The sequence below is a fragment of the Streptopelia decaocto genome (genome assembly GCF_964273445.1).
Source record: "Streptopelia decaocto genome assembly, chromosome: 2".
NCBI lineage: Eukaryota > Metazoa > Chordata > Aves > Columbiformes > Columbidae > Streptopelia > Streptopelia decaocto.
This window is the reverse complement of record NC_138655.1, coordinates 70273311-70298535: the sequence shown is the minus strand read 5'-3', so window position 1 is coordinate 70298535 and position 25225 is coordinate 70273311. Positions and strand designations below refer to the sequence as shown.

Genomic DNA, 25225 nt, shown 5'->3' with positions numbered 1-25225 from the left:
AGCTAATGCATCTGTTTTTCCTCTGTGTCTGCTCCCTGCCATCACCCTGTTTCCAGTTTACTTCTGCTCAGGGGGCATATGCTGGGAGAGAGACAACTGTTCTCTGGCTCTTTTGGGAACAGCTGCACTCCAAACCAAGCCCAGGAGGACACTTTTCTCCTTGCAATTCACGTTCGAGACTCTGGCCTATTCTCTGTACTATTTTGTGTTAAAACAACAAATCCGTTTTCCTCCCGCAGTCCGGCAAGTTCTCCAGCAGCTCCCCCCCCTGCCAGAGCCAGCCCCAGGGGCTGCAGTACGCTGAGGATGCTGCTGAGCATGAGAACATGAAGGCCGTGCTGAAGACCTCCTCCATCGGCGGGGAAAGCACCACAGCGCTCGGGGTCCGCACTCGAAGCCGGGCCAGCCGAGGTAAGTGCCAGCAGTTTCCTTTTGGCTACCTTTCTTGTGGCGTGGTAGCTACATGCTGGCCCAAAGGCAGGTCATGGCCCTGTTGCATAGTGTTTGTGGCAGAAAGGGTCGAAGGGGAAGGAGAAGACCCCAGTGGTGTCTCCATGCTGGAAGTAGTGATTTGAGGCATGGGCATGTAGAAGAATTTGCCTGAAGTTTTACCATGTGGATCACAGCCAAAGCCCGCAGAAATTCTCACCTCTTCCCACACCATGAATGTGTCTGCCCACTAACACCTCGATTTTTATTCTTATTCTAATAATGAAAGCAAAATGGGGCATCCAGGGAACCCATGATGGGGATTTCTTTTTATTTTCAATAGAAGCAAGTGGAATGTAGCAATTCAAACTGAAGTTAAAGGGTCTTGCAGCATTTTAGGAATGATTGGGGAGAGAAAAATGGATATGGAAAAGATTAATCTTTAAACCACCTCTTTGCTAATCTGCAAAGGTGGTGGACCTCACCTAGGCATTCCTGCTCCAGCAGGGGGATTGGACTAGATGATCTTTTGAGGTCCCTTCCAATCCCAAACATGCTGTGATACTGTGATTAAGTGGAGCCTAGGAGCGTTAAAATCTGCTGTGGACAGTCTCACATGTCCTTGCTCTCTTGACAGATACCTCTGTCTCAGAGGTTCACAGTGCTTTGCTGTTTCCAAGTGTCAGCACAGGTGATTGCTGAAAGCTGACAGGGAGGAAATTAAAACCTGCCCCAATCTGCCAATTCCAACACCTGATACTCTGATGGAAGAGGTCACTAGTACAACCAGTCTTGGCCATGAAACAGCCTTGTTTTTTGTCCAAGACATGATTCGCTGGTTCATCTCTTCATTTAAGCAGCCACTAAACCACTTCCTTTATGCTAAATCATTTTACAGACGCTTGGGTTCACAAGTTTATTTTCTTTCATCTTCCCTTCACCCACTCCCATACATGAGATACGTGCAAGATGGTTTTGGAGTACACATGATGCACCAATTCAAGTCCTCAGTTTTCTGTTCTGGTATTTCTTTTTCCTCACACCTCGATATCTTACACTTTCTTGATTCATTTTTTATACCACTGACAGCACATCTGAGCATCCACCACTAGGTCTGTGTGTGTGTGGTTTATTAAGGCCTGAAACAATTATCCTATCTAATCTAGAAGTTTCACAGCTCCAATTTAAGAAGCAAGGCAACTAGCTAAATACAAAGATGGAATAATTCAATCTGCACTGCAACAAGCTGAATAACTGAAGTAATCTACTAAATGCCAAGAAGCAGTGTGTCCTGAGAATGGTACTCACCTTGTGTTTCCCTTGAGGGAACAGCAGAGGCAGAGGATCAGTGAGCCAGACAAAAGTTTGTCAGGAGCACTATCGTAATACAACTTCTCTTGTTGAGAGCCAAGGTAGAAGCAGAAGAGCAAAGTGCTAATCAGAGCTCCTGTTTATTGGCACTGGGGACATGATATGAGTAGCTTCCCCGGTGTATTTTGATCTGCTTGCAGTTCTACCACACCCACTCTTTTGCAAAGCTTACTCTCAGTGTTCACACTGCACACTAGCCTTTAAATTATTTAAGAACAAAAAGCACATGGAATAGTAGTTTGTAGTGGAGGAACCCAAGGATGTGTCTGACACAGCTCTGTGAAGTAAGGAATGCTAGAGTCTTGGGTTCAGAGACATGGCTCACTTGTTTGTTTGTGGTTTTAACCAAAATTGCTTATTAAGCTTTGCAGCTTGCCAGTGACTCTTACTTTTCTGCTCATAACAGAGAGGACACAGTTGTGCCAGGACGCATACAGATTTTTGATGAGAAGGTGAATTCTTAATTGTGAAAGGGAGAACTAGACATGCTGAACCACATTTTTTTTCCTTTTTCATGTCTTCTTTGCAATAGGCTCAGATACAGATGCTTGGAAATTGATTGTTTCTCTCTTTTGGTTCAAAGGACCTGTCTTGCTGATTTGCACCAGTTTCTAACATGTACCATGACTTATAGTCTCTGTGTAATAGGAGCAGAGGGAAACATGGTCACACAAAACTCCTGCAATCCTTGGCTCATAGACAGTCTCTAGCAGATATTTGCCAATTGTATGGTCAAGGATAAGACTCTGAGGCTGAAGGGAATAGAAAGTTATAATTGCATTTGAGCTCTTGTGTCTCTGCTGATACAGCAGAGAGTCTAGGGTATTATTTAGAAATATTCTCCATTAGGCAGAATCTTCTACTTTGGCCACTTTTAAGCAGCAATGACTGAGCTGCCTCTTGTAATTCCCAAAACAAGCTCAAATGCAAAACCAAAGTGACGCAAGAGATTTCTGTCTCCTTGTCCCTCAGTTCATTTGCTGGACTTTTCCAGGCCGTGTCGGTTCGTGGAATGCTGGCAATGATGATTCACCTAATGCAACAGATGACGCAGCAGATGAGATCATGGATCGCATTGTAAAGTCAGCCACCCAAGTGCCAAGCCAGCGAGTGGTGCCTAGAGAGAGGAAGCGGTCACGAGCGAATAGGAAGTCATGTGAGTATATGGCTATTAAATTTCTCAAAATAAGCAAATGTGCAGATATTTATGCATATTGGTGTAGGAACCAGGCCTTTAGAATACAGACATGCATTGTCACTTCACGGAATTCATAGCATTGGGACTCCTCTCCTATGAGGACAGGCTGAGAAGGTTGGGGGCGTTCAGCCTGGAGAAGAGAAGCCTCTGGGGAGACCTTATTGTCACCTTTCCATACTTAAAAGGGGCCTATAAGAAAGATGGGGAGAGAATTTTAGCAGAGCCTGTTGGGATAGGACAAGGAGTAATGGTTTTAAACTAAAAGAGGGGAGTTTCAGGGTAGACATGAGGAAGAAATTTTTTACAATGAGGGTGATGAAACACTGGCACAGGTTGCCCAGAGAGGTGGTAGATGCCCCATCCCTGGAGACGTTCCAGGCCAGGCTGGACGGGGCTCTGAGCAACCTGATCTAGTTGAAGATGTCACTGCTCATTGCAGGGGGTTGAACTAGATAAGCTTTGAAGGTCCCTTCCAACCCAAACTATTCTATGACTTTATGATCGATTCCTAGTAGCTTGAGTGTATACTTACGATTGGTGTATATTCCTTAGTATTGTTTACACAATGTATACAGTGGATGGACTCTATGTTCTACAGAAGTTGAAATGTACTTAGCAGTAAGAAGGATATTTTATGGTGCTTTACAGCTTCTCTTATGACAGTACTTATTCATAACTAGAGAAGTCAGATCAAGACCTCAAATGGAGACTGTGAAGGTACTGTGAAGTGGCATGAAGATTAATAGTTGTATCGGTAGCTGGGTTTCTTCATAAAGCAAAAAGTAGTTTGAAAGATTTTGCCTCTTAAAATTTTTCTCTCTTGTGCTGTGTACACTCCTTCCACAGCCCTGAAAACAAAATCTCTACTGCTGCTTGGCTGCAAAGTGGTGATAGAGGAGCTTAACTTCCACTGGGAAGAAAAGGTAGCAGATTTATAAGGTGATCTTTCAGTGGTGTAGTGTGGCTGCAGGACTGAGCTGCAGCATCCAAGTTTGAGCAATTTGATTTTGTGCTTTAGTAAATATAATGTTTAAGAGGTGATGACCTTTCTAGTTCTTTTTTTCCCTATGTGCAGAGACTACTGCGATTACCATGAGAAAGATAAGTACCCAAAGAACATAAGATTTTAGTGTTTAATGTAATTCACCATATGTGGCTTTTTGACTACCTTTCCATCCATCTTTTTAGCATTTCTGGGAAGTTAGGACAAAGAGGAGACAACAACAGTGAGTGAAAAATCACACTGATTTTCGGTTTTTGTGGAATTATTCTAACATAGTGGATGATTAAAAACGTTTGGTATAAGGAGTGATTGCTGTAAACTAGCATGTGCTGAGAGCATCTCCACTTTCCCCAACATGCTGAGAAAGGGACTTCTGCATGTGGCAAGAGCAAAATCAAAGTGGACAGACACTCTGGTTAGATGAGCCAGACTCTAAGCAAAGAATATGGGCTGATACTGGATTGTCCGTCTTACTTTCCGTCATACACTGTGCTGTACCTCTGTGTGGCATCACCTTCTGCTGCTGCTCACTTCCCCACATGGTTCTGGTGTTCTGCACGTGCTGACTGCCCTTGTTGGCTTGTGCATAGCAAAGAAACCTCCTGTATGTTTGCCTATTTCCATGGTTTATCCCATGCTAAAATATTTCCTCTGTTAGCAATACTGAAAGTCTGATTTCTGCTTTTTACTGGATACCTTTTTCTCAAGGAAGCACTTGCTGCAGTAAAAACAAACAAACAAACAACCACAAAAATCCCACTACAGGACACAGGATAATGAAAGCAAAAATACCGTATATTTTCCATTGTCCATTGAATTGATTTTTATATTCAGTAAAAAGATTAACAGGGATTAAGCATTCAGTAAACATTTAGGCTGGGACTGTTTTACATTGTAATGAATCATGATAGAGTCCAGCTTTTTTGCTTGTTTGTTCTTCAAGATCTGGATGAGACTCTTAAGTGGGTTAAAAGGCAGTTTCAAAACAAACATAAAGTTCAGTAGTTTAGCATCCCTTTCAGCTGACGTGCTGAAAGAAAGTATGAAAGGAGGATATCTCAACTGAACTGTTTTACTCTGATAGCCAATATACCTGGATGATGAATAGTTGGAAGTAGTTTAGCTCTAAAATGCACTCAGCTGGAGTGATAATATGGCACCTCCAGGAAATGAGCAGCCCTTATCAGTGCATGATGTGAGTTAAAGGAGCAGAAGATCTTCCAGGTAGAAATATAACACAGGTCCTTCATGAACATATTAGAAAGTAGATCTTAGGCATATTTCAGTGATTTACATTAGCAGATGCTATGGTGTCTGTTACCTGCGGTGCAAAGACACCTTATTATCTGATGAGTTTGATTCACCACATTCAATCTTAAGGCCCCCATATATATCCTTTGGCTTTTGCTGTGAGCTTTGTATTCAGTCTGTTCACGGACATCAAAGTGAAACTCAGTTAAAAGGAATGATTTTCCCTGTGCATCATGTTGCGTATGTCTCATTGCTTTCAGTGCAGAACTGGAAATCTTGTCAGGCTTACTTAGCATTCAGCAGAGTTTTTAGCGAGCCTGAGCTGAGATCCATGTTTTTAGCAAAATCAGGAACTCAAAGATTTATATGCAGTTGCACTGTAAACATTTCCTGTGGTTCAGGTAGAAGATTCTCATAGGCAAGGGATTTTTGTGCCAGGAAAGAAAAAGAAAAAAAAAAGAGAAGAAAAGTAAAAAGCAAGTGGTACTCAGGTCATTTATAACTAACGGGAATCGGAAACAGGAATATGAAAAAGGTTAAGTTACATTCAATAAATTGTTGTAATGGGAAGATGAGACATTTTGTCATGTTCATTTGAACTATTTTACCTTTTATAATTGTTGAGCAGCAGGACTGTATCTGGTATGTGGAGAGCTTATTAGATCTTTATAACGTGGAAGAGTTTGAACTCTCAGAGCAATCAGCAGAACCATAAATTGGGAGGAGGAATGAAGCAGTGAGTCACCCAACAAAAGACAGATGGAAATGTCTGTATCTGTTGTCTGAAGATACAAAGGGTCACTGATAAACCCAGATTTGGCTGAAGCCAACTGAGACCTAGTAGGAAGGAATTTGTTCAGTGGGAGCTGAAATGGACTACAGAAAACTAAGGTACATAGAAAGTGCGTGACAACTGAGTTTCTGTGATGATCTACAAAGAGGGAACTTAATTCTGTGCTAGACCTCTGCACAGTGGAGGTTTTTAAAGATAAAATTTGACATTTAGAACTACAGTAAGCAACTGTAAGTCATTGCCTCATAACGGGTGTTCAGTGACCTGCCTACCAGAGACACTGGAGTGTTGTTTTATATGAGAAAACAACATTACAGTTGTATTTGTTCATTAGAAGACTAAATCAGAAAGTCACGGGGTTGAATGAGCCACAGAAACTGAAATGCTGTCACCCCTCGAGGTGGTCGTTCAAAGGCAGCTTCAAGGCAAGTTGCCATAGGAAGCATCTGCTATATTTTTTCTTTCTGATGTCTTTATTCCGTGTGTAAACAGCAGATCCCAGCCTCTAGAGATGTCAGTTCAGCATATTTTAAAAGCATAAAACCCAAATTATGTTGAAAATATACTGTCACATTCTTGATGACTGAGAGCAGCTTTCTGTGAGAAAGGTTTTTATAACATTATGGGGAGCTGTTCAACTTAGCAAAGAAATAAAAAAATAATATAATTAGGATTGTCTGGTTCTCCCATAAGGTTAGGATGACCTTCACAAATGGTGCCATAACAAACAATGAGTGAAAAGGAAAATTGGGGTAATGAAGTTTTAAGATTCACTCTATCTGATAGTCCAAATTCCAGTGAATACAATTGCTAAAGTTAATTTTAGCAGTTTACAGAACAGCATTGCAGGCATTGAAACAGTGGGTTTGGGGGAATAAAAAAGAAAATCTGTGTGGGATGCCACTGAGATTTTGGAAAACAAGAAAGGAGGTTATTTAATACAAAGAGAGCTGAATTAAAATAAATACATAAATATAAGATAGATAAGCAGAGTTTGCAGTGAAGATTATAAGAAGTGAGTTAAGAGAAGAAATTATATAAAGAAGAATAGGACCACTTAGAAAATCCTGTTACTGAATGAGACTTTCACACCATGATGAACCAGCCTGTGTCTGTTGCTTCCACTTGGGGGAGGAACAAAATAGGTCTTATAGCCATGACAGCTTGGAGGCAACAGAAGACACTTAAAGACCAGTTGTATCATTCATAGGAGAAAAACTTTACTTAAGTGTATTTAACTAAAAGAATCCCCTAAAACTCCATGATAGACAAATAGGAAGTTAGTGCTGTTTTCCTTCTTGTCCTGGCTGTTTATATAAAACAGGCATCTCCCGACACAAAATAATTCTCTCAGGATTAGACTCTTCTGGAGTTGCCATTTCTGTGTTGGTCCCATTGAACCAAACGGATCTGTCTCCGGAGCATGATATAATTCATATCAATCAGTGTCACAAAAATCACACTCCAGTCTAATAATCATGAATCAGCATATGGAAGGTATTTGCATGGAAGGTATTTGCACTAATTCTGGCATACGCAGGGCAATGCTTAGGAATGTTGAGCCAAGGAGGGCTGATCTCTGACCTCAGTGAATGACCATGGCAGGGATCTGAAAAAGAACCCAAGTTTATCTAGTCTTAAGGATTCATTACCTTGTTCAAATGCTAATGAAGCCATAGAGCAGCAAAACCAGACCAGCTGACTAGCGATTACCTTAAGGCAATTAGGCTAAAACATGAACAGAAGGAGGGAGTATCTTCCTCCTTCTTTATTAATCATTAGTATTAACAATTTTCATGCTTGAAAAATGTGTCTCCTGGTTCTCTAGAGTCAAGACAGTGGTCTGAGAGTGGGGATCTCAACATGGTCTTGCCAACAAATAATTTCAGATAACCATGCCAAGGAAATAGATCTTTAAAGGTCTTTAAAGATGGCTTGGCTTTACACTACTGTTTGAATATGGGTCTTCAGCTGACCCTGAATAGCAAACCATAGTGTAGGGCCCAGATGTGACTGATGTTTGACAGTGAGTAGCACAGTGGTGGCTGTATTGGATTCATCTGATGGACGCAGTGCAGTGAGAGGCTTGTTTTCCCCTACATCGTTTCATCTAGGAGTGTCTCCGTGTGTCTGCACTTTTATTTCTCTTAGCTTTTCTTAAAATTAAAAATCTGCTTTATATTTGAGGTGGAGAAATGGGTTTGGAGCAGATCATAATTGAATCAGAATGTAATCCCATATTCTAATGAGTTGACTTGATCAGAAGAATTTGTGGTGTTTAAAAAAGAGAGAGACATGATAATGCCTTGTTCTTTTATTAGGGTTTGGAATCACATGTTAGGCTAATAATATACCCTGTGACTGACCCCTGAGATATGGAAACAACTCATAAGGGTTTATTGATTTATTTGCATAATGACTTGCAGGGAGTAAAACATTCTTATAGGCACTATGCAGAAATGGGTCTGAGGCACCACTCAGCTAATCTGTCAGACTCATACGAGTGGACTGTGAAGAAGATAGAAATTAAATCAAGATTATCTGAATCCTACACAAATAAGATCAGGGCCAGTGGATTAAGCTTAACTACATAACATCCCAGGTCAGGTATTTCATACTAGATTCCACCTTCAGTAAAAGCGAAATGGGAATTAGCACACTGACATTAGGTGCCAAAATGTGGGAAAGAGCTCTGCCAAAGCCCCAGGCTTTGAGACAAGCTTTAGATGAGTTTTAGTAACATGTGCAGTGCTGCTTTGGAATAAACATGTTTGTAAACAAAAAAAATACTAGATGGGAGACTACTTGATTCCAAAGCTGTGGAATTTTTGTTTGGCATTCATAGGGTGCTTCAGTTAACTTTTTCTTCTTTTCTTTGGGTTTTTTTTCATTATTTTTCATTTTTACGTCTCTCCACTTTTTCTGGCTATGAAAAGATACAGAAGTGCCAAAATACCAGGAGGAAGACTGTTCTTCTGGTATTTATAGCCTGACTAAAAGCAGGAGTTAATGGAAATTATGCTTTTAAAAAAGTGAAAACCTTACAAGAAGAAAGCCTGTATAAAAGTAAGCAACTTCACTTAGAATTTGCAATTAATTATTTAGGATTCGAGTCACTGGATCCTATCAGGAGTTGAGAGAAGGGGACAGAGTAATCTGGTTAGTGATGCACATTTAGCAAAAATTCTTTGCTTTTAGAAAAAGTAAACGTATCACCAATGGTATTCAGTATCAAAGTCTGTCTGTCCTCACACAAAGCACTGAGCCTTCAGAAGGTCAATACCCAGTTAATAAAAATCTAATTACTGAGTGAAAACAGAACTTGAGATAAACCACTTAAAACTCTGGCAGCGGGAAGGTTATCTCCATTAGATGCCAAGATAGCTAGTGTCTTTTGGATGCCTTTTAAGTAACACATTCTTTCATCCTTAGGGTGGTAAGATCTTTGCAAAAATGACAGAACTCCATGATCTACAATAAGTAAAAATGCAAACAGTAAATAATGATTATTAATGATAGTTAATGAATGAATAATAAATACAGTTGACCACAGTAAGCCATAGAAATTGATGGACCTGACCAGGGTGAGACCTGTGTGGTCCCGTATCTCAACCCTGCCAGAGGCCAGGAGAGGTGGGATTACTTGAGTAACCTGAGGGACTCATAATGGGTTTGAATAGTTGTAAATCAGTGTATTTGTTTGAAGCATGAGGCTGAATACCTGGTTCCATATTTTCAGTTTTTTCAGTTGTAATTGATGGAATAATTGTTACTGTTTATATTGATACAGTTTCTAAGTAGGTGTGTATTTATTTATGAGTGTTCCGTTTCTGCTTTATAATGTGCATTGCATTCATTTTTATGGCTTTCTTTTAAAATAACTGATCTTGACAGACAGGAGTAGACATTCTGCTTTTAACTGTTCAATTGTGTAGTACCTACATGTTTTGTTGGCAGTCTCCATGAGTTGCAAACTGTATCTTTCGTATCTCAGGTTTTGTTCAGGAGTGTTTACCTGGTCTTAACATTGTGAAAGTGAAATTGTCGTCACTCTGTACAGTTTTGCATCATGTAACCTTCAAAACAAAAGGGTTTTTGAAAGCCTGGTTTTAAAATCCAGTAAAAAAATTGCTTGTAAAACAGTCTTAAATTCATTTTCCAGTCACTGTTTTAGAGGAATCTGTGAGTCCTTTCTACAATTAATTTTATTCTGATATTCATTACTTGGTTTGGGGCTCCCATCTTCAAACTTCCTGCTTGAAACAGCTTTGTCTTTTTATATAAGGAAAGTCAGATATAAAATTAACACAGCCTGCACCATTAAGTATATTCCTTAGCTTTGCACTGGATTCCACTACCAGTATTTAGTGATAGTGTGGAATCTAAAAGTCATTGCATTGATCTGGGAAGTCAAAATTGAATATGGGATGTTTACAAAAGCATATATCTTTTATCCCTGTTTATTTCAGTACGCAGGGAGAAGACAGCAATGTTGAACACTACACATTCACATGCTATGTTATATTACCCAAGCACAGAGGACATGACATAGGTACAAGGAGAAAACTGCTGCTATGATGGGCTGTCCTTAGTGATTTTAGAGTGGCTGTCACCTCATGGGATTAAATGCCTGCCCAGACATGCTGCTCTGTGGAGGAAGAGGTAGCCACAGCTCAGATTTTGCTGGTAGCAAAGAGTGAATCCTGCTCGCAAGTGGGTGAAGCCTGTGTCCCATCAGGATCCTGCAGTGCAGGCAGAACCATCAGCGCAGCATCCTGCTCTGTCCCCAGCACAGGGAGAGCCAAACAGAGGGACTGCTCTGCAGCTTTCCATGGGCTGCTAGACAAGGATTTACAAGTGCTGGAATTTCTCTGTCCATCTCTTCTTAGCCATATGGCACTTTCTTTATTGTGGGAAAGAACTAGCTGGAGGTAATCTGGGAGAAACTTGCAGGACACGAGCAGCTGAAAAAGAGCATGAGATGGCAGTATATGCAGGAAATAAAGCTGTTAAAGTTCCCAAGTCACAGAATATTGATATTGACAGTTTCTATATAAATACATTTGTTATGGGATACACTTTTGGTACTTTTTCAACTGTAGTTCTGTAGAAAAAAAACTAACTTTACTTCATTTGTGCACATATTACAAGAGATATAAATAGTTCTTTTTCACTTTTGCTGGTTTGCCATTCACTGCATCAGTGAATTCTCCTGCATTACCCTCTATTTTCATTTTAGTTGGCATATTCTGAAGATAGTAATATTATTATTATATTATTTCCATATTAAAGTGGCTTTCAAATTTATCTCCGCTCAGTAATATACTCCTTATTTAAATCATCCTTCCTTCCTGAAAGATGATGATTATTTTCAGCATCTGAGTGAGAAAGCAGCACCAGTGAGTTGCTGGCTGACAAGATCACGGGCTTCTTATGGAAGGCGCTTCATGTGACAACAAGAAAAGACAGGGACGTACAGGGTTGCTTTTCAAGTCGCCTTGCAACAGACGTAGTAACAACAGCGATCTCATGTGTGGCTTTCCGGAAGAGCATCGTGATACCACAGCTGCCAAAGAGAGCCCTCTGCTGCCACCAAGGAGTTTTAACACAAGGATCTGCTAAGGCAGAGATTTGACTACGCTGGAATGAAAGTGTCAGGTGCATTTGGAGGGAAGTCTCACTTAGACAATGAACAAAAGTCTTTCACACAAAGCTGCTTTGAATTTCTCTTGTCCCAACACTATGTAAAAAAAAAATATATATATATATGTGTGTGTATGGCTTACTCTAGGCAGAATAACACCACCTGATTAGTGTAATTACAAGATTGTTTTGATCATAGTTATTTTGAGTCCGATGGGCTTGTAGAGATCATGCCTTTTACTGTTTTATTTCCCAGGACAGATTCCTAATGGGTGTAATTAATTTGCATTCCACAGAACCAGGTGGTCAAGCATGGTCACACTCCTCTGCCGAATCACTCTCCAACAGGCAGCTCTGCGGTCATAAGCCTGAGCTACCCCTTTAGCGAAAGTCTATTATCTATTAATAGATCACTTTAAAATAGACTTAAAGTCATTTTAAAATTTCAAATGGAATGAAAAGGCTGCATGCCTGAAACACTTCTGTTAGGTGGCTTACTTTCTATATATCCCATTTCCTGCCTTTTTTTTTTTTCTGTCCTGTGCATTGTTAATGTATAGTCTGCTCTTGAAAGCGGTATATAGTGCTTATGTGCAGACTCAGGTGTTGGCGAGCTGTATGGTCATGTTGCTTTACCTGTTAATAGTGGAAAAACTTCTGACTAGTGAGGTTAAGTGAGAGAGTGGTAAGAGAGATGGCAGCAGGATTGCTTTTAGTAGTAACTTTTTACAGTGGCATTCACAGAAGTCCTAAAAATTAGGGGGAGGTTGCCATGAAACGTTTTCAGGGAAGGAGTTATGTCTTTCTTTTCTGTTTTACTGTTGGAACTATATAAGTCAGGGGTGTCTAATTCATTTTCCCTGGGGGCCACATCAGCCTCGCGGTTGCCTTCAAAGGGCCCAATATAATTTTAGGACCATATACATGTAGGAGTAGTTACATTTCTACAGTCCCGAAATTACATTCGGCTCTTTAAAGGCAACGGCGAGGCTGATGTGGCCCCTGGTGAAAATGAGTTCGACACCCCTGATGTAAATGATGATCTGTGAAATACATGAAGTCAGAAACCTACTTAATACAACTTTAACAGTTTAAACTACATGTTAAATATTACTTTAAAAACAATGTGTGCTTCATGAAGCCCAGATTCTCTAAAGCCATGTTACTTTTTATTCTCTATAACATAAGCCACCTGGAGATGAAACACAAGTTAAGCTTTCCTTACAAAATGCCGCTTCGTCCTTTTCTACTGCTAGGCTGCTCTTTATGTCACAGCCACCATAAGTTACACCAGGAGACAGTTGTGAACTACAGAATTTCTTGTTAGGAGAGACTTTTGCTATCTATGATGTGCTGACAGGACTCAGAGCAAAGCTGCAGGGCAATAATAATACATAATATTATGTTGTTTCCTGGAACTTTCCTTGTGGCTGATTCAGACAAAGACTACATTTCAGTTGGCTGTACTTCTTCAGGGAAGTGCATGATAAAATCCAAAAATGTACCTACAAATCCCTGTGATAAAATCTCTACACATCATATTTTTGTATCTTTATTAAGCGTTTAGATAGGCCTACTTGTACTAAGCAATGATACACGCATAATTAAACATAAGTATAACATTTAGAGATAGTGAAAAAAAGATACACAAATGCAGAAAAGGAATAACATAAGAGAATATGAGCACATCCATCTGGATTGAACTTTTGAGTTGAAAATTGCCATTGCTGGACTCATTGGTCCAAGAGAATTTATTAAATGTAAACATATGAGAAAATAGACTGAGCGTGCAAGCTAGGTGTGGATAAGTAACAGGAGATAAAACGAAGATACATAAAATGAAATGAGGTGATGGAGCTGGCCTGTATTGCCTCTTATAATCTGCCCTTCCTAATGTCCTGGCTGTGTAATTTGCAGCCACCTGCGATGTCTTTGTTCCAAGTCGGCCACTAGCAGCTGCATTACCTTTGCAGCTGGGACCAAAATAAAGTTTTGTGGCTGACACATCTTTTTGTAATAGGAATGACGCTAGTTCTGTGACTTCTTGAATGCTCAAATCTGTTCTGCATTTCAAGTTATTCATCCATACACATATAGACACACATGCCAAAAGCCATTGCAAATGCAAGAATAAATGGCTCCAGCCAGACTGATCCTTACTGTTCGTTGCATCTTTAAAAAAACATATATGGGGGATGGCAAATTAGGAATGCTCTTTGCTCTTCAAAAAACAGCTAACCTGCAATTAATTATATTCTCTGACAAAGCTACACTTAGGGAATTACTCTTTTTTAAAACATTCCCGGTGTACTGTGAGGACTGTGTATCGGTATAGATTTTGACCCAACAGGCCGAGTCAAATTCATCGAGTTCATCATAAGCACAATGTATTCTGCCAGGATATCGAGTAAAATTCTAGATTTCCTGATTAACAAAGAATATCTTGCCCTCTCACCCCAGAAAAAACAACATTTAGTTTCTTGGTTATGGGATCTCAGCAGGCTTTGCTTGTGACAAGAGTAAAAATTATTTTCTCTCTATGTTATGTTTCTTTAGCAAATGTTTTAAAAATTGCTTAAAGAACCTAAAGGTCATTTGAAAGTCTCACTTTTATTGTCACTGCCTCCAAAATACATTCCATAACTCAGTTTAATGTAATCTGCAGCAGGCCAAAAGATTTACAAGCCAAGATATTATGTCTAGTCCAGTTAGAGACACGACAGAATTCAGTGAAGAGGGGAGAGTGAAGATCTACTTTGAGAAATGCAATTTTTCAGTGCCTATAATACATGGAAGGAAAATATCTCTCTGCATTCAATTTTGATGACTGAAAATGTTCATGACCCTCTAAGGTCGAAGAACCCTACCAGGTGCTTTATGAGGAAATATTAGAGACAATATCTGAGGAGAGCTTTTTAACAGCATGTCCAGACAAGGTTCACCCACCTCCCAGAGTAGTCCCTGCTCCTGTAGATAACTTTCTCTTGGCTTCACCACCTACAAGCCTCCATAGTCCTCAAGCAAATGCAGGGTTAGTGGGGCAGGAACTTGTTTTACTACTGATACCCCATCTATCCACTGTTTCTTCAGATGTGGATATGTACAGTGAGTAATTTGCACATATTAGTTATGCTCTTCCTATAAAGAGACCCTTTATCAGGCCATTTTCATCTCCATAAGTACAAAATACTTCAAACTACAAGTGGACTCATCTGTGTCAGACTGGCCTATGTCATTGTAGGTGCAAGAATTAATTGATTTGAGTCTGGACCATGATTCTGTCAGCTGTTACCCTCCTGTTGCCTGTTGATGGTGGACAGCTTTAACCTTGCCAGCAGTCACAGTAGTTTGCAGTATTTGGCCCCCCGCACTTAGTTTATACAAGTCAGCAGCCGTCACAGTTTATGGCAAGCATTCCATCACTATTTTCATGACAATCTGATTATGACTGCTAAAGTCCTACATTGTTTGGAACTCTTTTCTCCTAACTGCTGGCCTTAAAAGCTTAGGTCACTGGAATGTCTTAAATCCAAGTTATCTTCCCCCTGTATTATAAGAGAGTTAAGTTAGAATAGTCAGCTGAGGGATGGAAAGAGATTGTTTCTTTTAATTACAGCTGCGTATGTCCCAGCAATTAATAGAGTATTGTCATTCCTACTTGTTCTGCAGTGACACGAAAAATATAAACTTAGGGTTAGCCTCCATTGTGTGAGTAATACAGCAAACCCAGAACAGGGCACTTGTCACATGGTGTATAAAGTATTTCTTTTTTTGAGTCATCTGAGGGTTATACAGGAGGTCCTTAGTATGTTTGACAGGTAGGTGTCTGGAGATTCAGATATAAATCTTGCTTATATAAACAAGACTCCTTGGGTTTTGTTCTTATTTTTCTATGAAGATAGTTTCTACCATGGTATTTTAACTCCCAGTTATGACTTCTGAATATAAAATCCTGTAATTTTCTTCAAAGAGACCTATATGTTATTGGAAAAGCATTTGGCTTTTCTTATTAAACTAATAATCCTGTAACTCAGGCTGAGGGAGGATTTTAAGCAACTGTATTCTGCTTGGTGGAAGTTGTTTCCGTTTCACTTGTTAGACAGAGTTTCAGCCCCAGTTGTTTGTGCAGTAGTAATTGAATTGACCAAAAGAATGTTACTCTAGATTTACATTGTCATAAATAAGACCAGAATTTTGATATTCCAGTACATGACCAGCGTTACCAGAGTACCTCAGCTGTTTACAAACAGGAATAACAATTGCTTGTTCCCTCAGTCTTCCTGTTTTACCATCTGATAAGAAAAATTGCTTTGTTTTACAGTGGTTATTGTGCTCAATTTGCAAATATGAGTGATCATGGTCTGAGGGAGTTGGGGGTATGTGTGAGAGCAGATTATACATTTGGTTTGACATTTCTGCAAAAGTGTCTAAAGTGTGGAAGTCTGTTCTGCATTCAGTTTCTCCGTTCACTTTTGCCTTCAATGGGAAGGTGTAATGTTGTCTCGACAGCCATTCTGTGAAAGTTCGGTCTCCTGTATGCATGTTTTTTCTCTAATGATTGACAGTTTCCTTGGTTCAACAGTATAACTGCTGTGGGTAATTCATGTTCACAGAGGAGGAATACTCTCTTAGGCAGCAATGTCCAATCCAACTTTGAGTCTAGTGACAGAGACTTTTGGCTGGTCTCCGATAAGCTCTTCTGAAAATCATTGGTATTTGTCTGTGTTAACATGACGCTACTGTTTGGTGGCCAAGCTAGTTATGGTCTGCATTTGGCTGCATGTTATAGAGGGTACAGAAAAAAAACATGTTCAGGGGAGAGGCAGCACAGACAGGAAGTAGGTGAACTGCACGGGGAAGTCTTTGCTTTTAATGAGACAGAAATGTTCTACAGCTTTCTTGTATTTGTTCTTTCACTCCTGACATATACTTCATTTTTATATAGAAATAAGCACTGAGTGATTCAATGAGACCTTAAGATCCTAAGGTATTTGTTAGTTTATGTCTAGAAATTAACATTTGTCACCATGGACATTTGGATACCAAATCTGGAAAGTATAAAAGGGTGCTTAGTGATGAGGACTAACATGAAAATCCATGTTGGGTATTCTGCACCATCGAGACCAAAGCATTGCTCTCTGGTAGTACCTTTTAGTCTTTCTTAATTGTAGCTTTATCAGTTGCATTTAACCTTGTACTGCTTTAAGCTAAGCATTGTTAAACTTGGAAGATGTTGCTGATTGGTGTTGTAGGAAAAAGTGGATATCGTAAGAGGCTGCCATGCAGACTCCTTAGTGGTGTTTAATAAGTATGCAAAAACTGTAGGAGGAAGGACAGAGCCTTGAAGAAAAACTTTCAAGTAAGGATTTTATAATGGAGGAACAATTACACCTCTGGCCCTCCCAGCTCATTTGATTAACCTCAGTAACTGATGAAAGTGGTTTGGCGATCAAACAGAAATCACATTTGTCCTACCTGCATGGTATCAAATGTTCAACTATACCATATTTCCCCTTTCTTTTATCCTCTTGTTTTCTATGTCGATCCATTCTCTCCTCTCACTCCTGCTAGACCATTGGATGTGACCAAGCAGTTTCAGTTACATGGACTGGATATCTTAATAAGTTAGAAGTCTTAATTTTGCTAGATGATAGCAATGCAAGAAGTCCTTAACCTCTGTCTCCAGTTGTTTCCTCTAGACTTCAAAGAATTTCCTCTAGACTTCGTTATTTTGGGGCTCTGGATATATTTTGTTCAACATAAAGTCATTGTTTATGCTTTGCATGCAGCTTAGACTTCTGAATGTGTATTTTGTACTTGAAGAACATAAAGGTGTGGAGTGAACAACCCATTTTTATCTTGAACTAAAGCCCATTCTCCTGAAAATTATGGCACCAGAAAAAACAGGAGGACACTAATGCTCAGTGTGTGCAGTCACATAGTCACTTGTTCCTGAATAAAAAAGGCAATCACAAACTTTAAAAGTTTTATGTTGGGGCTACTGTTCAGAACACTTCATAGAAAATTAGGAAACAAGATTTGGGTCTAGATTTATTATTTCAATTCAACTAAAATGCCACAGACTACTAATGGCAAAGATTACACAAATGGGGCTAGGATGGGAGAACACTACAAAAGAAAAGGGACTGTGTATGAAAACAATAGTTTTAATGATTTGAATAGACTATGAAATAGTCACATTTTTAATCTTTTAACCTTTTGGGGTTTTTTTTTACACCTTTAAAGGGTCATATAGGATTTAATACTGATAAATTAAATTGAGCCCTATAAAGATCCAAAAGCTATTTTTAAAAATCTTTATAAAATTATAAAATAATAGGGCAGATGATACTTTCTATGTACGGAAAATCAAATGATACCTTTTCAGAGAAAAAAAATCTTTAAATGCTGTGGTATTTTTCCTTAAAAGGCTAAATGTGAATGACAAATGTCTTTTTGCCAGACTCTTTGGAGTTGCTGGGTACTTGATGCTCCCATGGATTTGGCATAGGTATTTCTGAACTCAAGGCCCAGAGTACATAGGAACTTTTGATTTGACTCAGCTTGCATGGTAACAAGGGTTTTATTTCAGCGGAAAGTCTTGTGTAATTATCGCTTCTAATTGTTTGCATTTTCTTTGTTTTGTTTTTCCTGCTTTTGGAATTTATGGCCATCCAGTGAGAAGGACACTAAAGAGCGGACTGACACCAGAAGAAGCCAAAGCACTGGGCCTCATCAGCACCTCCGAGATGCAGGTTTGACATCCCAGAGGTGGCGACGAGAAGAACCATTCACCTGAAGCACACAGGCTGACAACCCTTCGGTGTGGCATTGACCTGCCAGCCTCCTCTGCTGCTCCCAGCATCCCATCCTCTGATAGTTCGATTTTTAATAAGCAACAAAAAGCGAAACCCCACAGCCAGGGCAGAAGAAGGGTGGGCCGCAGCTCAGCACGACATTGGGACAGTGACTGAGGCGTTTGAGTGCTTGTAGGTGAAAGCATATGGCTGCTTCTCTCATGGTGTGTTGAAGTGGGTAGGAGGGGCCTCTCTCCGAGTTATCTGTCACATGAACTGTGTTTACGTTGGCTTTCCTTTTGCCCTGTTTTAGTCATTGTAAATGTATGGCATTTTGTCAATGCGAGGAACAGTCCTTAAAGAGGCAAAATAACTCCTGTTACAGCGACCCAAATTTTCCTGAAGCAGATTCGTTAAGCAAAGATGCACCGTCTGTGCAACCCTGTGGTTTGTTTGGGTTTTTTTAATTATTATTTTACCACCAAAGAATGTAAAAATGTATGTGTACCTTTGTATATGTACAGAATGAATGTGTGGACATGTGTGTGTATCTATACACATGCAGTCGTGGTGTGAAATCATGCTTCTGCTGAAACTGGCCAGACCATGATTTTCACTCTGGAGGCTTTCCATTCCACCTGGACAGGAGGAAAAGAATGTATTTTTGTAGGGACTCAATGTTATTCAATGGGATTCACCCTATGGGGCAGGAGATGGCCTGCAGTACAAATGGAAAGTTTAGGATCCTGAATTTCATGTGTATTAATACACACTCATACTGTACATAGCAGCATGCGCATAGAGGAGAGGACACAGAATACCTCCCTCTTATTGAGCTATGGCTGTACTGTGCATTTGTACGGTTTCAAAGAGATCTATGCCAACAATTTTACATACTCAATAAGTGCATTCAGATGCTAAGATCAAGAAGTTTTCTTCACTTGCCTGTGCCCTTCATGCTGCTTTTCTCTGCTGCAAGATAATGTGGTGGTGATTTTATTTAAAATTATTGGATCTGAATATGAAATGGCCCTGCTAAAAGCCTGCTGTGGTTTTGCTGTTCTTTACTCTTTTTTTGTGATTATCCTTGATGCAAGTAGAGAAGGTACCACAGTGAACACTCCAATATGTTTGCCCTTATCTCGCTGTTTTATAGCCGACTTTTATAACTGCCCTCAGCATGTGTGTTTGAAGAACCTTTAGTCAACTCATCTGCCTTTAAGTGCAGGACATGCACAGCAGTGAAGATTAATTGAACACAGTCACCCTGGCCAGTGCTGAAGCATTTTGATGAGAACTTCAAATAACAATAACATAAAAGGGAACTATTTAAGCCAAAGTCTGTAGATGACCAATTGATCCTCAAGGATGCACAAAATTCTCTCTTTCCATTGCCTTAGCCTCTATGATTAAGGGTGTATCTGCACAGCAGTAACAACTGGGGCTTCCTTCAAGCTAGTTAACTGGGGAACTAGTTAAGTAGGGTAGCTAGTTATCTGGGTTCAGTTTTGGCTGTTAAACACACTTGAGAAGTAGGATTAATGAATAGTCTCTGCTGGGCTCCTAGTGCCATAGCTATGTTGCTTCTGGCACCCAAGCTAGGTCAGGTATGTCAACAAGTTATTCTACTCGGCTCTCATTAAGGACAGGATAATTGCTGAAGATTGTTCAGGATAGTTGAACCAAACACAATAAACCTTTGAAACCTTGGTCATCCATGACATTGCATTAAGCAGAGCATCCAAGTGCTGAGAGAACCAGATAGCTGACAACACTGCAGTGAGATCTGTGGTGGAATATCCTGTCTGTGCTGTCCTTCTCTTGATTGTAACATCTTATTCTTTAGTTACCATTGCCTTGGATCTTCTCATGTCAAAGTCCATGGGTAAAAAGTCACTAGTGAGCAAAGATTCTTAAGGATAGCATTGAGTTTGATCTGCTTTTCCCCTCGGTTTGTTGAAAAGTCAGTGGTACAAGTAGGCAGAAGGCAGTAGTTGTATAATTAATAAAATATGTTGTGTATTTGAAGGCTAGGAAAAGGAGGAAGCTAGTTAGGAAACAGAAAGAAGTGGCATATAATTAATCTCACTGTAAAATAAGCAAGACCTACAAACATCTGGATTTTAAAGTGGATGTTTATGTGCTGCTTACCATTATGGACTTCAAAATCTCACTTAAGGATGCTTAGAATAAAGAAGGTATTGGGGGTTTGTGCAGGTCTTGAAGGTCTGAAACACGAGGAAGACACCCTGAATGTAACTATTATGTTGAACTGTTATACTGGTTAAGTGATAAAAGAAACCAAAATGTAACAAAATGCATTTACATTAACAGATGTCCTATATTTGATTGGAGAGAGAAAAACAAATAAGCATTTAAAACTGAATATTTTAATTAAAATATGCTGAATGTGCAAAGTAGGTGGCTGTTGATGACCACTTGCTAACAGGAAACAAATTTGTGTTTCATCTAGACATAGTACAGCATCTGTGTCTGAAACTTAACATAGCTGATGAATTACTAACAGTTGGGCATATGTGTTTTCCAGGAATTGTACAGAAATTGTGCAAAAACTTCATATACTCCTTACTGAGGAGAAAATTAAATAAGGGGAGTGGGGTTAGGAAAAGTTCAGGAAAAAAAAGCTGGTTTATTTCAGATTCTTTGGATGCAAGTGTCTTAAGTGTGAAGCATATTCTTCCATGTCCATTTTTCCATTATGTTTGTTTTTCTGTATTTTTGCCTGAGTTCCTGCTCTCTGTCTGTAAAACCGATACAAATTTTTCTGAAGGATAACTTGGTCTTGTTATGCGGTAGTATACACCGTAAGATTAATTCCACTGTCCTCAGTGTGTATTGCAACAAGATCATCAAACACAGTAACAACGCAATAACTACAGAAAATATTTCCATTTTGATTCATGATAAAAATGGCCAGCAGCCCAATGTGCTAATCTATAAGGTGTCAGTATTTCCTCCAGAGTCTGCTAGCATGTCCTGGTTATGGGAGTAACATTTGTTCCCTTTCATCTAACTAGAGGATTCCAGATGAAACGGAGGAATTAGTTATATTTGCATGCCTTTGTCAGTCTGTCTCATCGGGTTGTAACCTTCATGATTTGGGGTGCTGCCTGCCCCTCCACCATAAGGATGTAACAGTTGTTTTAAAATGTGTGAGATATGGATTGTTTTTGCGACAAATATAAAGGTCTTGGAAACACGGTGTGGTAACGCATGTTCCCCTTTCTCACTTAAAGATCCATGAAGGCTGTTTTTTAAACACTTGAAGCCATAATAGCTACCTCTCTTCTTTCTCATAGTACCCGTCAGCTGCAAATGTAGTGCCCAGAGTTTTGTATCTCCACGAAGCTCTCAGAGTCACTGCTGGTCTTTATTTGAGCACCCATCTGCTGCCAATAACTTGTCTGTCTGCCACCATAATGCCTTCCTGATTTGGATGTTGAGGTAGACTTTAGCATATGAAATGGCTGCCAAAAAGAAGCTATCCTATTTTCCTTTCATCTCCCTCGGTGTTTAAAAGCAGACTGCATACAAATACTTGATATTCCCTTGCTCCCAGCTGAGGAATAATTTGCAGTAGCAGTTATGTAGCTGCGGTGAAGAAACGGCCCCAGGGACTGCTGTGTGCCACAGCTGAGAGTGAAAGATCCCTCACAAAAATCAAATTCATCACTCTTCACCTTTCAGTAAGGCCAGGCACCAGGCTCATGGATTCCAGATGTTTTATAGCCCCTTGGCTGCTACATGTGACCCTTCTGTTTGATAGATCCCTGTCCATAATCCAAAATCAACAAAAAAATGGTGATTTAGTGAGGGTCTTTCTTGCTCTGATAAATACTGGAAACAGTGTCAAAAGCAGTTTTCAAAATACATTTCTTTTTCTCTTCTGACCCCCTTTTATTGTAAATCTCTGTAGTGATTGATTCTGTCAGCAAAATAAGGCATCAGATTTGTAGACAGTCAAGACTTTGGCTTTAGCTTAATAGAAAGTCACATGTGAATATCTAGATAAGAGTTCATGCTCCAATTTATCAGAAATTTGGAATCAGAGTCTTGATGTGACTGAACAGCAAGGGCCTCCTGCACGGCGCTCCGTTCCCCCTCAAGGTACTCAATAACGTGGCAGGACAGCACCTTAAATCCCCAGCGTGCTGTGCTCTAAACGTACCCTGGCGAATACTAAAAGCCATTGAAAAGTCACAAGCGAGAAATGCAACATCTGCTGCAAACCTAAGGGGCGTGACGCTGCCATAGGTGCAGTTAATGGTTCCTTTTCTCAGGGGTGTGCTCTACAACAGTGTCCCCAGTAATGTAACAACAGCCAGCGTCTGTCCGAAACGCTTCAGAAACCCTTTGGCTGAAGGTAGCAGTCTGGATCCAGGTGCATGCGCGCTCTGTGGTGTTTATTTTTACAACAGTCTGATTTTACTGAGATGAAAGGGGGGCGAGGTGGCAGCCTACCAGTTTCACATCCTTTATCCTCCCGCTACAACCCACAGACAGACATACACACTGCCCGCTTTTATCTAAAGGACATACAGGAACGTGGTGTCAGACAGAAGCACGAGCATATTTCCCCTTTGTCTTTGTCGCTCCTCTTCGCTCGGTCCACACGTACCGCTCCTCTCATTGCCTCCGGGCCCGGTTTTCATGCGTGCAGAGCGCAGGGCCTGACCCTGCGCCATGTTCGGGCCGTGGCTCCACGTTTCCAGCATCCAGACGCAAGAAACCCTTTCCTAAGCTGTAAGGCTACAACTGCTGATATTCCTCCACAGGGAAAACTGCCAGGTACTTACAGGCTCTGAAAGAAAATAAAATGGAGCATTTTTGAAACAGAAATTGTTTGGTTATAGGTAACTGTTGAAAAGTATTTGCAAACGCTCGAACAACGTATGAGGTTTACCTTCCTTCTTTTTGACTGGGGCAGCAACTGGCTCAGTTGGCATTTCAGATGCGATCCCAAGAGGTTTTTGGCAAGCAGTTTAATAGTTACATAGCAAGTAATGCAAGGAGATTCAGAGATGTTGTATAGTTCTATGTTTATGCAAAAAAAAAAAAGAAAAAAAAGAAAAAAATCATTTCTAATTAGTCCATTTCACATTGAGTGGCAGATAGAGATATATTTTGTTTAATCACTATCTAATACAGAGGCTTCTGTGAAATAAAAGGTTTATTTGTAGCATCGGGTGCATTTCTCCTTTTTAAAGACTGTCTTTGTGCGCATAGTGTCCTTTTTTTGTGAGCTGGGAATTGTAAAAAAAATGTAAAGTAGAAAAGGGCGTGTTTCTTAGACTGAGGAGAAATACTGTAAAATTGTGTAAATGTCACTACTCATGTTTTTTCGTGTTCTGTGTAGCATAGTGTAAAATAGGCTTTCCAGCAGTGTTATTCTGTGAATTGTAATTTAAAAAACAAGCCATGCATGGTCAGAGATATTATCTACAGGTCTTTTGGGTTGAGTTTTTGTTTGTTGTTTTCTCATTTTAGGTGATTTTTTTTTTTTTAATGTTAAATTTAATTGTCCGTGAAACCACATTCATGTTTCTTAGTTCTACTTCACAAAGAACTTGAATTACTCTTTAAGATTTTATAACACATGAAGCTCACCTGCCGTTTGTATTGATCCTTCAGAAGTTTTGTCACATATAGCATTAAACCAGGGGGATTTTATTTTTAACGCACCCCTTATCTGCCTCTTTTCCCCCCACTCTCCCCACTTTGCTGTCTGGAAAGATGCAACCACACTTTTTTTTTCTGTGCCATGCAGGGTCAATATGGCAAACTGACCGCAGACCTGTGTCCAAAATTTCTTGATATAAGTAGTTAAAAAGCTCACCTCTACAGCATTATGTAAACACATCTTGCAATAAAGCTTTATAAAGCACTGACTGAGCTGGTTCTGATTTTGTTGATGAAAAAGGTCATGGAAGCTTTGGTGGGAAATGGGTGGGAAGACGGTTCACGGGTTGTTTTTTTCTTACTCTCTAAGTACCTGCAAAGCCACCATGGGGACAACAAAACAGTTGCTGTTAAACCATATGGGTGGTCTGATCATAAAAAGCTGATCTTTTACCTTAGCTTCACAGTTTGAACCTAATTCCTAATCTTGAGTGAAGAAAATGAAAACGTGTCTGGTTCTCAAGGATTTCAGTAATCCAGCCCTACAAATCCTCACTAAACGTACACGATGACTGCTTGCTGCATTGGCTCAGAGTTGCCTTAAAAATACTCTGTGCACAGAGCACATTGTGTGATGATATGAGATTTATACAACCAAACAGAAATAAAATGCAAGACTACCTGTGTGTTGGGGATCATTTCAGATGGCTTCTGCATCAAGATGTGAAACACTTACCATAACTGCAAAGGTGGCCAGTAAACAAGACGTGCCTTTAACTTGGCTGAAATACAATTCATGCATCACTGTGGTATGTAATTTCTGGTGGCCACCTATGAGTGTGCCTGGACAGGCAGTGGTCTTGCAGTTTTCTCTATTTGCTGGTGTCTGATTCTTTTCTTGCAATTTCCCAGCATTTGAGAGAGACCAAGTTGACAAAGGGACATCCCCAGCCCTATGGAGGGTGACATATAGCTCAGGGACTCTTGCATCTGCTCTGCCTGCAGGTTGTGACTGCGATGAGGAGGGAGGTCAAAGTGACAAGTAGAAACTCCCAAGTGCTCAGATTTCCACTGCTAGTCCTGCAACAAGCTACTCACGA

The 25225-nt window shown here is 40.0% G+C and overlaps 1 protein-coding gene across 2 annotated transcripts in view; it reads left to right on the top strand.

The window, feature by feature from the left end:
- The window catches only part of FHOD3 (formin homology 2 domain containing 3), a 384646-nt gene extending 360256 nt beyond the window's left edge, over positions 1 to 24390 (top strand). For both annotated transcript variants that reach the window (XM_082045688.1, XM_082045687.1), the window contains 3 exons: positions 240 to 411; positions 2795 to 2956; positions 18367 to 24390. In XM_082045688.1, coding sequence (XP_081901814.1) covers positions 240 to 411; positions 2795 to 2956; positions 18367 to 18449 — 417 coding nt within the window. In that variant the 3' untranslated portion in view covers positions 18450 to 24390. The remainder of the gene's footprint in view (positions 1 to 239; positions 412 to 2794; positions 2957 to 18366) is intronic.
- Positions 24391 to 25225: the final 835 nt, after the last annotated feature.